Genomic DNA, 13,029 nt, shown 5'->3' on the forward strand with positions numbered 1-13,029 from the left:
AAAGAATCGACTCATAGTGCTTCAAACAGGTCCTCTTGATAACGAGTCGTTAGGTGTTTCATGATGACGCGGCTACGAAACACAAGTAGTTGCACACGAAATGACAGTCTAATTAATGACAGTCTAATTAAAGATGAAACCTCAGCAATATAGCCCAGCCTTGAGCAGATCGAGTGCTTCTGGAAACTAGCATTAGCACCTCGATGCTAAAGAAGCACTTTAGCATCGAGGGCAACACCGAGTAAGTACATTTAGACCTGTTTTCAGTTGCTGTGTTTGGTTCGAGAACACTTAGACTTGTTTCAGCTGGTTGTGTATTGGTTGTTGGACATTTAAAATAGTTTTCAGCTATCTGTGTTTAGTTCTAGCAAGCTTTAGCCACTGTTTCCTTTGTTTACTGTAAGAGCTTGTGTGCCGAGCCGGAGGTTTTTTCGCGCCCCCGCCGCTGCAATTTCGGGTGTTTTTTACTCTCGAGGCGTGTCCAGCTGAGCTCAATCAGCAAAGCGCTCGGGGGTGTATATAAGCGACTAGTCTCACCGCGGCAGCGGTCGCGGCAGCCTCGTGTGAAGACCGACGAGTGTAAAGACCATCGACTCTACCTGCGCGACTAAGACCGACGAGTGTAAAGACCATCGACTCTACCTGCGCGACTAAGACCGACGAGTGTAAAGACCATCGACTCTACCTGCGCGACTCCACCGAGCAAAGACACCGACAAAGCACTTGAGTACTTTTTATTTCTTTATTGTTTTCCTTGCACTTTATTATGTGTTTACTAATTCCTGTTGTTACTAACACTCGCAAAGCATGGTAGGTATGCTGCAGGCGCAACCCTCACAACCTTCGATCAATTCATGTATCCTCTATTTCACAACTCTCTCTCTCTGTGGGCCTCTGGAATTGTCAATCTGCTGTTAACAAAGCAGATTTTATTACCTCCATAGCCACTCATTCTGACTTTAGTCTCATGGCTCTAACTGAAACCTGGTTGAGACCGGAGGACACTGCTACACATGCAGCTCTTTCTACTAATTTCTCTCTTTCCCACACTCCTCGTCAGACAGGGAGAGGGGGTGGGACTGGACTACTGATTTCCAAAGAATGGAAATTCACTCAGAGACCGTCCCTGCCAAAAATCAGCTCTTTTGAATTCCATGCAGTCACCATTATCCACCCCTTCCGCATAAATGTGGTTGTCATCTACCGCCCACCGGGTACATTAGGTCACTTCTTAGATGAACTGGATGTTCTTCTCTCATCTTTTTCTGATTATGACACTCCCTTGTTGGTGCTAGGTGACTTCAACATCCACATTGAAAGACCTCAAGCTGCTGACTTCCAGACTCTGCTTGCATCTTTCAACCTCAAAAGAGCACCTACTTCTGCTACTCACAAATCAGGTAATCAACTAGACCTTATTTACACTCGACATTGCCTCGCAGATCAAACACTAGTAACTCCACTACAAACATCGGATCATTTCCTTCTGTCTCTCAACATCCACATTACTCCTGAGCCGCCACACACTCCAACTCTAGTTGCCTTTCGCAGAAACCTACGCTCTCTCTCACCCAATAGACTATCCACCATTGTTTCTAACTCTCTTCCTCCATCTTGCAAACTCTCTGCACTTGATACGAACAGTGCCACTGATACACTCTGCTCCACGCTAACATCATGTCTAGACAGACTATGCCCTCTTACATCCAGAGCAACCCGGGCCAGTCCTCCTGCACCCTGGCTCTCTGATGTTCTCCGTGAGCATCGCTCAAAACTTCGGGCTGCTGAGAGAAGTTGGCGAAAAACAAAAAATCCTGAACAGCTCATAACATACCAAACTCTTCTGTCTTCTTTCTCGACTGAGGTTACTTCTGCAAAGCAGACATACTTCCGTCAGAAAGTCCACAGTGCCACCAATCCTCGCTTACTTTTTAAAACATTTTCCTCCCTCCTCTATCCTCCTCCTTTACCAGCATCCTCCACACTCACTACTGATGACATTGCTACATTCTTTTGCACCAAAACTGCAAAAATCAGTGCTCAATTTGCTGCACCTACAACAAACACGCAAGATACACCACCAACACCACACACACTCACCTCTTTTTCCCAGCTCTCTGAGTCTGAGGTGTCCAATCTCGTGCTATCAAGCCATGCAACCACCTGTCCGCTTGATCCCATTCCCTCTCATCTCTTGCAAGCCATTTCTCCTGCAGTCATACCAACACTGACTCACATAATTAACACATCTCTTGACTCTGGTCTATTCCCTACTTCATTTAAGCAGGCTAGGGTAACCCCACTGCTAAAGAAACCCAACCTGGATCAAACGCTACTTGAAAACTACCGACCGGTATCCCTGCTTCCATTCATGGCCAAGATTTTGGAGAAAGTAGTGTTCAATCAAGTCCTAGACTTTCTTACTCAAAACAACCTCATGGACAACAAGCAATCTGGCTTTAAGAAAGGCCACTCAACTGAGACTGCCCTGCTCTCGGTCGTGGAGGATCTCAGACTGGCTAAAGCAGACTCTAAATCATCTGTCCTCATCTTGCTGGATTTATCAGCTGCTTTTGACACTGTAAACCACCAGATCCTGCTATCTACGCTTGAGTCACTGGGCGTCGCAGGCACTGTTATTCAATGGTTCAGTTCTTACCTCTCGGACAGGTCATTCAGGGTGTCGTGGAGGGGAGAGATGTCCAACCTACAGCATCTAAACACTGGGGTACCTCAGGGCTCTGTTCTTGGGCCACTTCTCTTCTCTATCTACACGGCATCTTTAGGAACAGTCATCCAGAAACATGGTTTTTCCTACCACTGCTATGCTGATGACACCCAGCTATACCTCTCTTTTCACCCTGATGATCCCTCGGTTCCAGCTCGCATTTCAGCCTGCCTGTCAGACATTTCACACTGGATGAAAGATCATCATCTCCAGCTTAACCTCACGAAAACGGAAATGCTTGAAGTTTCTGCCAACCCGACTCTTCACCATAACTTTTCAATCCAGATGGATGGAGCAACCATCACTGCATCCAAAATGGTAAAAAGCCTTGGAGTAGGAGGAGGAGGAGGTGTTTGTGTGTGTGTGTGTGTCTGTGTGAAAAGAGCAGGTGACGGGCTCCTCGCCAGTTCTTGGAGTTTTTGCTCAATAAAATAGTTTGTCGTCTATTTTTTTAAGTCCATCGTCTGTATTTACATTCACCCACTGGCAGCCAAAATCCACACCTTACACTATGAAGCGTGTATGCACTGTGACTACTTTTATATTGTTGATTAGCTGCTGGGCATTTCACTCTGTCTCGTGCTGAAGGCTGTCAGTTTCAACCAATCACAACAGGCTCTCATTGGTCCAATAAGCGCAGAAGCGCTGAGGACGGGTTTGGGTACAAATGAATCGCTGAACGAATCATATGGGAGTCGCTGGGATAATTAGGTAAAAATAAGACCAATAAGACCATCAAAGTGTTTTTTGACCTTGCATGCATATTAGACTGTTGTTGGAGACCCTTAAAACCTAAATATGACCCTATTTCATGTATAATATGGGCTCTTTAAATCATAAAAAAGAGGTAAACTATGTGCCCATTAAAATACTGAACATTGTAAGTCAAATCATTGGTAAAGTAATTCTTCTCGATCCCAGCTTGTGTATAGTGAATATTTTTTTATTTGCATTTTGATGTGATCAAATATGAAAGAGTGCTGTTAATTTTATATTTGCTGGAAGCTCAACATGTAATTGCATGTTCTTGGAAAAAATACAGTCCTGGTGTATCTCAGTGAATAAAGGTGATGACCTATTGCCTTCCCTTGGAAAAGACAACCAATTTTTTGAAAAACTAAATTCATATATTTTGGTCTATTTGGAAAATATTCTATGACTTTTTGGAGAATCTAGATGGTGACTCCTTTCTTGAACTGACATTGAAAGTATATAGCTTAGACAAATGTGTTATTGCTGTATTATTTAACATTAATTTAGTTTTTTTCTTTCAAAGTGTGTTATTTTAAATCTATATTATTTTTGCTGTATTTTTGCTTTTGTATTATTTCTTTTAATTTAATTAATTAATTAATTTTTTTGCTAAACTGAAAAATTAAACCTTTGTCAATTTGTATGACAATATTTAAAATAAAAATTGTTACACTGGTAGCAAAATCTGATGGGTAGCATATTGCATCCACAAAATGTGCTACCTACTTTTTGAATGGGACGTAGGACAATCTGACAAGGTAGAACAAACACTGACTTTGTGAGACAGCCTTTCCTAGCCAATTGAGTGAGCGCACTTTCATTCTGCACAGAATTCAGAATTGCGTAACTGATCTACGCCCACAATAAAAAAATAAAGTAAAAAAAAACAGGAAAGTCCTGACAAGTGGGGTTATGGCATCTGCTGGTTCAGAAACATTAATAGACAAATTAATATCAAAGAAAAACAGTATTTGTAATATGGGAATATTTTGGTTTCAAAGTCACAGACACAGCTCTTAAAAGCTCTTTTTTGTTCAGTCATAGAATTGTTGCCACTGCTTGCAGATTATTAAACTGAAGCTTGACTACAAAATTAAATCTTAAATCGCAATATGTCAAAAAAAAAAAAATCACATTTAGATATTTTCCCCAAATCGCACAGACCTAATTCATATAAAGAGTATGTATATGTATTTTTATTTGTTTTTTTTTTTTGGTACTTTTCTTAAGAAGAATTCAAATTTAGACTAGTTTGTTGACAAGTCTTGTGAGTTCTGGCCTGTGCAATAAATTCTTAAAGTTCTAAACCACCTATTGTGTTACTATAGTAATTATAATATTTATAACGACATGTTGAATTGGATGGTTGTCTCTCACATTGTCCCATGACAACATTGAAACAGTGTAAATTAGTGTACTGTACAGTGTTTTATACTTATTGTAAAGTCGTTTGACAAATTATATATATATTTTTAAAGTAGCACAATAGTTACTTTCACTGGTAATTAGTTACTTTTATTATTATGTAACTCAGTTACTGTTTGTGAGAAGTAACTAACTATAAATAATTATTCTTTTAAAGGAATGTGATCAACACTGTTCAAGACTAGCTTTCATTTGTTAGTGGAGCCTTGGACTGTATAGAGTACTTTGAATTATCTTTTAAATCTGGATTATTTAATGTCTTGCACTGTGGGGCATTTCTTTCTTCTTAACTCTTGTTTTATTAATAAAACTCTATATTTGACTTTTTGTAGTTGCAAAAACACCACAGAAAACATGTAAAGATGATGGGCAGGCATAAATCTGTATAATTTGATTTATTTAATTTATTAAATACTATTTAGAAGAAATTTAGATCTAATATTTAGATCTTCAACTATTCATTACCTTTCATGAATTGAGAAAAACAGCAAAGCCATTTTTGTATTGGTGTAATTCATTCATTCATTTTCTTTTCGGCTTAGTCCTTTTATTAATCTGGGGTCACCACAGCGGAATGAACTGCCAACTTATCCAGCACGTTTTATGCAGGGGATGCCCTTCCAGCCACAACCCAACACTGGGAAACACCCACACACTCTTGCACACACTCATATACACTACGGCCAATTTAGCTTATTCAATTCACCTATACCGTGTGTTTTTGGACTGTGGGGGAAACTGGAGCACCCAGAGGAAACCCACACCAACACAGGGAGAACATGCAAACTCCACACAGAAATGCCAACAGACCTAGCCGGGGCTCGAACCAGCGACCATCTTGCTGTGAGGCGATCAAGCTACCCACTGCGCCACTGTGCTGCCCTGTTGTAATTCAATATTGGCTTTTTGAGATCCCTTTAGAAACAAAACCACTGTTTTTAAAAATCTATATAATTTATTCTATTATAACTAGTTAAATACAAGAACACAGAGAGATACCTACTACAACTGTGATAACAACACATGCTAAAAAGCTAAAATGGCCGTATGTCCTTCCCGTATGTCTAAATGTTCAGTACATTAAACTGTACATCTGAACATACAGGGTGGGCAGCTGATATGGCAGGGCCATAGATCATACAGTATGTTGACACAGGGTCCATAAAACTTTATTCTTGCTGACATTACCCTGCATGCTGTGGCTCTTGATACATTGCTAAGCCTTGCTGTCTTGGTCATAGATACGCCAGCATGACACACACAAAACACTTGACTGCGTGAGACCAATCAAACAACAAAACATGACCTCTCGGGACAGAAATTTAAAATATGGACCAATTGCGCGCTTTTTTAAATGTATAATCATCTTGTTTAAACCTGCCCCTTTTTGCAGCGCCGTACAACAGAATTTCGCAAGCTCAAACTCTAATGTGACCGCAGCTTAGACACTGTCCACATGAACACGGGTTTTGCTGTTTGTCCACACGGAAATGCAGTGTCAGGTGACTGAACCTGGAACTTTCTGAAAACTTCAGCCAGGGTGAAGATTTTCCAAAACTCCATAACCAGACATTTTACTACCAGAGTTTTAGCCTCATGATTTCAGTGTGTGCGCTGTTTAGTCCTTTGTGATTGGCCAACACGGATGAGTTCACACCAAACATGGAAGACGTGAATGAGGCAAATTCTGCACATTTGTGGAAAACGTATAGTATATTTTGCATTGTTCAACAACGTGACAGTAATCCATCACTGTTCTAATGTTTGCATTGACATGAATGCAATTTACCTGCAAAATATGCTTAATTACCCATTTGGTGTGAACTCTGTATAAAAGTGTCATTATTTCCACCTGTTGTTTCAGCATGCCCATGACAACAGCGTCTTGAATTTTCATGAGGACAGAGATTTTTTTTTTTTAATGAAGCAGGGAACCCAAACTATGCTGAACCAACAAGTGAGGATAATGACACTTTATTCTGAGTTGACAGTTAAGTAGATTCCACGAGTAAATTGCAAGCAATTTCAAGTCAATGCAAACAAGAATACAAAGGCTTAAATGCTTTGGCTCATTTTAGTCTTAAAATGAGACAGAATGAGACAAAGCATTTGGACTTCAAATAAGATAATTCTTAAATTAAAATGAATGCTCCTATTAAGTAAATCTAGTTTTTATACCTTTTAAGACATAAAATGAGAAGGGCAAACTATTTAGAAAGCAAGTATTTTTAAGAAGATTTGACAGAATATAGGCTACTGCTTCGAATTAATGTTACAATACTTGTTTTTACCCTCATGCTGTCCGTATACAACGTTCGCCCTCAAAAATGAACCACATTCACATCCAACTTCTAAAACAAAACAGATACATTTAATTTCAATTCTCAAATCTAATAAGCATAAAGAAACAATCTTCATCACAAACTCTGTGTTGAGGTTTTTTCCTCACCAGTGTGCAGTATTTCATCAATGTTTAATAAGAGGGCAACACTCCTTTTTAACAACGCCAAAAAGGGTATATTCTCTAATGTCACTAGCTTATAATACTGGACTTTTTTATTATATTTATTGTACATTATCAAATGGGCTATGGATTTATTGTTTCAGGAAGATAGGAAGTAAATGATAAAGATACTTAAAAAAAACTTCAAAGATGTTTCAGTCAAAGATGATTTGCTATCTCATTAAATTAATTATAGATGTTTATGATGTTTTAGTTTAGACCCAGAGTCCTCCCATGTTCCACACACTACCTTGTCACTTTTTGTCCATTTTCAAAGGAACCTTATATAATTTGTATGGTCCAAACCTTGTAATATGAATGCAATTAACAGTTTTACATTACATACATGTTTAACTGCTGTGCATGATTTATGTAGCATAATACCATGCCTTTCCAGCTGCAACCCATCTCTGGGAAACATCCATACACACTCATACACTACGGGCAATTTAGCCCTCCCAATTCACCTGTACCGAATGTCTTTGGACTGTGGGGGAAACCGGAGCACCCGGAGGAAACCCACGCGAACGCAGGGAGAACATGCAAACTCCACACAGAAACGCCAACTGACCCAGCCAAGGCTCGAACCCGCAACCTTCTTGCTGTGAGTCCATCACATTATTATATTTTATTATATTATATTTTAACATAATATTATATTACATGTTCTCCTAGAATTTGGTAGCCATTTCTTGACAGGTTTGATAATAAGGTTGAGCAAATGTCACATTATTTGTATGAATGCCTATTTGTCACAAGCAAAGGGATATTACTACTACATAATGATTTATCATTATTATTATTATTATTATATAATTAGTGTTATTACACTCGCTTACAAATGTAAACACATACAGTACATGTTGACAAACATTAACAGACATGACTTAGAGCAGTAAATTATTTTTGGGTCATGAGATACTTTTTAGAATTCTTTTCTGGCATGAAAATAATAATATAACATTTAGGTGCAAAAATACACAAAAGTACACCATAACTAGAAGCTAAAATTGCAAATATTTCCACAGCAACAGTAAATTTCCCTGGGGAACTGACATAAGCTGGGATAAATGTAATCCAAACAGCACAGAAAATAAGCATACTGAATGTGATGAATTTGGCTTCATTAAAATTATCAGGCAGTTTTCTAGCTAAAAAAGCTAAAATGAAGCAAAAGGCAGCTAAGCACCCAATGTAACCCAACACACAGCAGAAATAAACTACTGAACCTAGATGACATTCTAAAATGATACGGTCACGATATAGCCATGTATTCTTCACTGGATATGGGGATGCTGTGGTCAGCCAAGCTACGCAGACACCACCCTGTAGGAGTGAACAAATAAACACACCCAATCTTTGTTGAGGGGGGCGAAACCAACGAGCTGTGTTGTTACCAGGCAGTGTGGATTTAAAAGCAATAAGAACCACTAGGGTCTTACTGAGAAGACAAGATAGGCAGAGAGCAAAGGTTAAGCCAAAAGCAATACGTCTAAGAGGGCATGCCCAGTGTGATGGCTGACCAAGAAAGGTTAGTGCACATATGAAACAGAGAGTGAGAGAAATCAGCAACAAAAAACTCAATTCTGAGTTATTAGCACGAACCAGGGGTGTGTCACGATGACGGAAGAAGATCACAGCAACACTCATTGCAGCAACTACACCCAATATGGCTATAGCTGCCAGGACCATACCGAAAGCCTCCATGTATGAAAGGAACTCAATCTCCTTTGGAACACAATAGTTGCGATGCTTGTTGGACCAGAAGTCTTCAGGGCAAAGAAAACATTCAGCTTGATCTAAAAGTCGATGCATAAACAGCCACAGGAATTAAAGTGTGTTGATAAAACTTAACTGATGCAATAAAAATAATTGTGTGTGTAAGACTAATAATACCAGTTGTGTTGCTGATACTCCCCTCTGCACAAGGCACACAGTCATAGCAGCACACAGGCTGACCCTCTTGTCTAACCTTTCTGTACCCTGATGGACAGCTAGCAGAGCATACAGACACTGGTACCTGTAAGAAACAGATGCATTACTAAGACAATTGTATGCTTGATAGTGGCAACAACATCAAATAAACAAACAAACAGAAGAGAATATCTCAATTAAATTGTGTTGTTAGCAAAAAATATCTGGTTCAATTCTTGGCTGGACTAGGATGCCTTTCTTTGTGGAGTTTGCATGTTCTCTTTGTGCCTCCATGGCGTTCCTCCAGGTGCTTCGGTTTCCCCCACAGTCCAAAACCATGCCACACAGGTAAATCAGATTAACAAAATTTTGCATAGTGTGTGAATGGGGGAGTGTTTGGATGTTTCCCAGCACTGAAAGGGATTGTACTCTCTTGTGGTGTGTTGTGACTGGAAAGGCATCTGCTGTGTAAAACATTCTGCTCTGGCCCTGCACACCCCTGATAAAGCAGGAAACAAGCTGAAGGAAAGTGAGTAAATAAAACTAATTAAATTTGATTTTTTTTTAAATAAGAAGAAACTGAAAACCAAATTAAAACATACGTGAAATTACTAAAATCATTGTGTCACTTTGTCAAGTCTCGGATAGGTAAATTGAATAAAATTTTCCACAGTGTGAGAATGGAATTGGAAGTGTGTTTGGATGTTTCCCAGCACTGAAGAGGGTTGTACTCTATGTGCTTTGTTGTGACTGGAAAGGCATCCACTATGTAAATCATTCTGCTGTGGCAACCCCTGAAAAAGCAGGGAATAAGCTTAAGGAAAGAGAGTCAATAAAATTAATTTAATTAAAATTGAGAATGAGAAGTAACTGAAAACCAAATAAAACCATACATGAAAAGACTAAAATTAATGTGTGTCACTGTCGAGCCTTGGATAAAAAAAAAATCATTTATGTAAAGATGTATTGTTAAACACTGTAAAACGATAATGATAATAAAATTAGTCAATTTAGAATAAGGGTTTTTACTACTAACACATTTTGATGTTACATAATTTTACCTCGTTTGTTCCCCCATGCCAGATGATTTTGTTCTGGTTCAGCACTAACTGTTGTCCTTTGGGTAAAGAGGAGTCAAAGCGACCCACAGTAATATACTGTACTGGCACATCATCTGCCCCTTTTTGCCAGTTCACAATGTCATATGACCCAACAGGGTCTCCATTCTCATCAAAGTAAATGAGATCTCCAAAGATGTTTGTGTAATTCACTTTTCTCAGGACCTCAATAACCTAGAGAAGATTAATGCAAAGATGTAAATCTTGGCATAACATATAACAACAGGTCAAGATCTAAAAAACACAAAAAAGTATTAAAATATACCATATTAAAGGAATTTTAAAAACAAATAATGTAACACAGAAAAAAATATATTTTAATCTCTGGATTTGTTTTTTAAATGTACAAACAGTGAAAGCATATTATTTTACCTGCCAGGGCTGTAGATTGTGGATATCAGGACACTGCTGTGTCAAGGCAGATCTCTGCTCTCTTTGACACAGAAGCAGATTATGTAGTGCATGTGCCACTGTGTAGACAGCCTTGTACATGTTATACGTCACTCTGAGCTGAGACACATCATTAAAGATGCTCTGAGTGTCCTGCATACTCTCCATGCCAGTACAGCTGTGGCTATAGTGCACAGGATCTGTTGTGGATGAAGTTGGAAGACTTGTGTTTAATGTGCACTGAAACTGGGTTTCCCAGAACTCTCTTGCAAAGACATTGTATGGCTGAGCCAGGGGCTGTATGTTGTCAAGGAAATGTTTGAGGCCAGGTATCTCAGCTCGGCGAATGGCAAAGCCAATGGTGCCACTAAGTGAGGAGAAGTTTTCTTTAGTGGAGATAAGAGTGGATGTCACCCAAGCTTCACTCGCTACCCACTGCTTCCCGGTCACATTCTGCAAGACTATTTCATCAACTACTGGCTTAATGTCTTCTTCAATGGCAAAAGCCACCAACACATGAGCTGAAGAATCTCGAATTGTCCTGACTATATCTTGCAACTGTTGTTGAGTTGGCAGTTTAGGTATGATTATTCTATAAGACACACACACACCCAACTGTGTCACTGCAGTGGTGAAAAGATCGATGCCGGTGCGGCCATAAGCATCATCTGCCCCGACTGTGCCCACCCAGGTCCATCCAAAGTGCTTCACCAAACGAGCAAGAGCATTGGCCTGATTTACATCACTGGGAATTGTGCGAAAAAAATAAGGGAACTGATGCTTATTACTCAGGCAAGCACATGAAGCAAAATAACTCACCTGAAGCAAAGATTTAGGCAAAAAATTTTAGATCATTGACCACACCAAGATTTTTTTTTTTTAAATATCAGTGTTTTTCAATACAGAGTTCCTTAATTTCTAATTTTTTTTGCTTAGCAAATCTGCCCTCACCAGCGGGATATGGAAAAGGTTGAGGAGTCTGGAAATGGCCATTGACAGAGTGGATCCAGAGTCCCCAATAATGATGGGGATGCTCGGGGAAGAGCACACCTCTGAGCTACTCCTCTTCATGGGTTGAGAAACCACAGACAATGCAGTCCTTAGAGACAGCGCTATCAGCCCACATGTGTCATACAATCTATAGCCCAGTGTGATGTTTGGCAGAAGAGTGGGGTTTCGGTTGATCTCTTCAATGAAGAAAATCATTGCCTGAGACCAGCGGAACACACGCATGTTAAATCTGTTAAAAAAAAAAAAAGATTTATTATACAAATCTGTACAAAATTGTAGTGTAATCCAAAGACAGTATTTAGTCTAAAAACAAACAAAAAATGTCTTAAACAAACCAGTTTAAATGTTGATACAATAAATTCAAAATCAACAATAGTGTACTTTATAGTATGCTTTGTATAAGAACTATAAAAAAAATTACATTACCCCCAACATTTCCTCTGGTCTGGCTGATTCCTAAAATTTAACTCCTGGTCAATGCCTTTGGAATGTATAGGAAACATGCCTGCGAGAACTACATCACCCTCCTTGTGCACAACAGTTGAGTCTAATTCCTTCCAGAGTTTACAATTTGTCTCTGAGTTGGATTGAATAGGGTAGAACAAAATAAATATAAAATGTATAGCTTGGAGGACTGGCATCTTCATTTCTGTCTCTACAATGTGTTAAGATAAGCCTCAAATAAAAACCGGAGCTCTGGGCAACTTTATATATAAACTGAAACTGCACTCTGTAGGGACATGAAAGGAGGACACACATACATGAACACACACACAAACACACCTGTTTACTGTACAATACAAAAGGTACAAACTTTTTTCAATGCTCAAGAGTACACTTTTTGTTTTCATTAATAAAAAATAAAATAAAAACACATTAGCCATGTATATTTATTAGAATATATTTAATATTTAATAGAAAACAATATGTTTCTAACTCTGTCAATCACTGTGGTCCAGGAGACTGCATTGACTGAAACCAATTGCTATGGAATAAAATCACTGTCATTAATATTTTGTGCGTAAATAAAATTCACGCATCCGTAATTATAAAATCGTAAAGGAAAACGGAGCGTACTCGTAATTTTACGAGGCTACAATTTCAAAATCTGCGATTAGAACAGACACAGATACGACATTTTGTTTTTCTGTTTGTTTATGACTGATAATTTTACGATGGGTGTACTT

The 13,029-nt window shown here is 38.9% G+C and overlaps 1 protein-coding gene across 1 annotated transcript; it reads right to left on the reverse strand.

The window, feature by feature from the left end:
* Positions 1-8,309: 8,309 nt before the first annotated feature.
* On the reverse strand, positions 8,310-12,417 carry LOC130245842 (extracellular calcium-sensing receptor). Its single transcript, XM_056478617.1, has 6 exons — positions 12,269-12,417; positions 11,783-12,071; positions 10,814-11,650; positions 10,385-10,615; positions 9,306-9,429; positions 8,310-9,208 (listed from the first exon to the last, which is right to left on the reverse strand). Exons 1-6 carry the CDS (start codon positions 12,343-12,345, stop codon positions 8,310-8,312), a joined length of 2,457 nt encoding a protein of 818 aa, XP_056334592.1. The 5' UTR covers positions 12,346-12,417.
* Between the last annotated feature and the right edge of the window lie 612 nt (positions 12,418-13,029).

The sequence above is a fragment of the Danio aesculapii genome, chromosome 18, assembly GCF_903798145.1.
Source record: "Danio aesculapii chromosome 18, fDanAes4.1, whole genome shotgun sequence".
In the NCBI taxonomy this organism is placed as follows: Eukaryota; Metazoa; Chordata; class Actinopteri; order Cypriniformes; family Danionidae; genus Danio; species Danio aesculapii.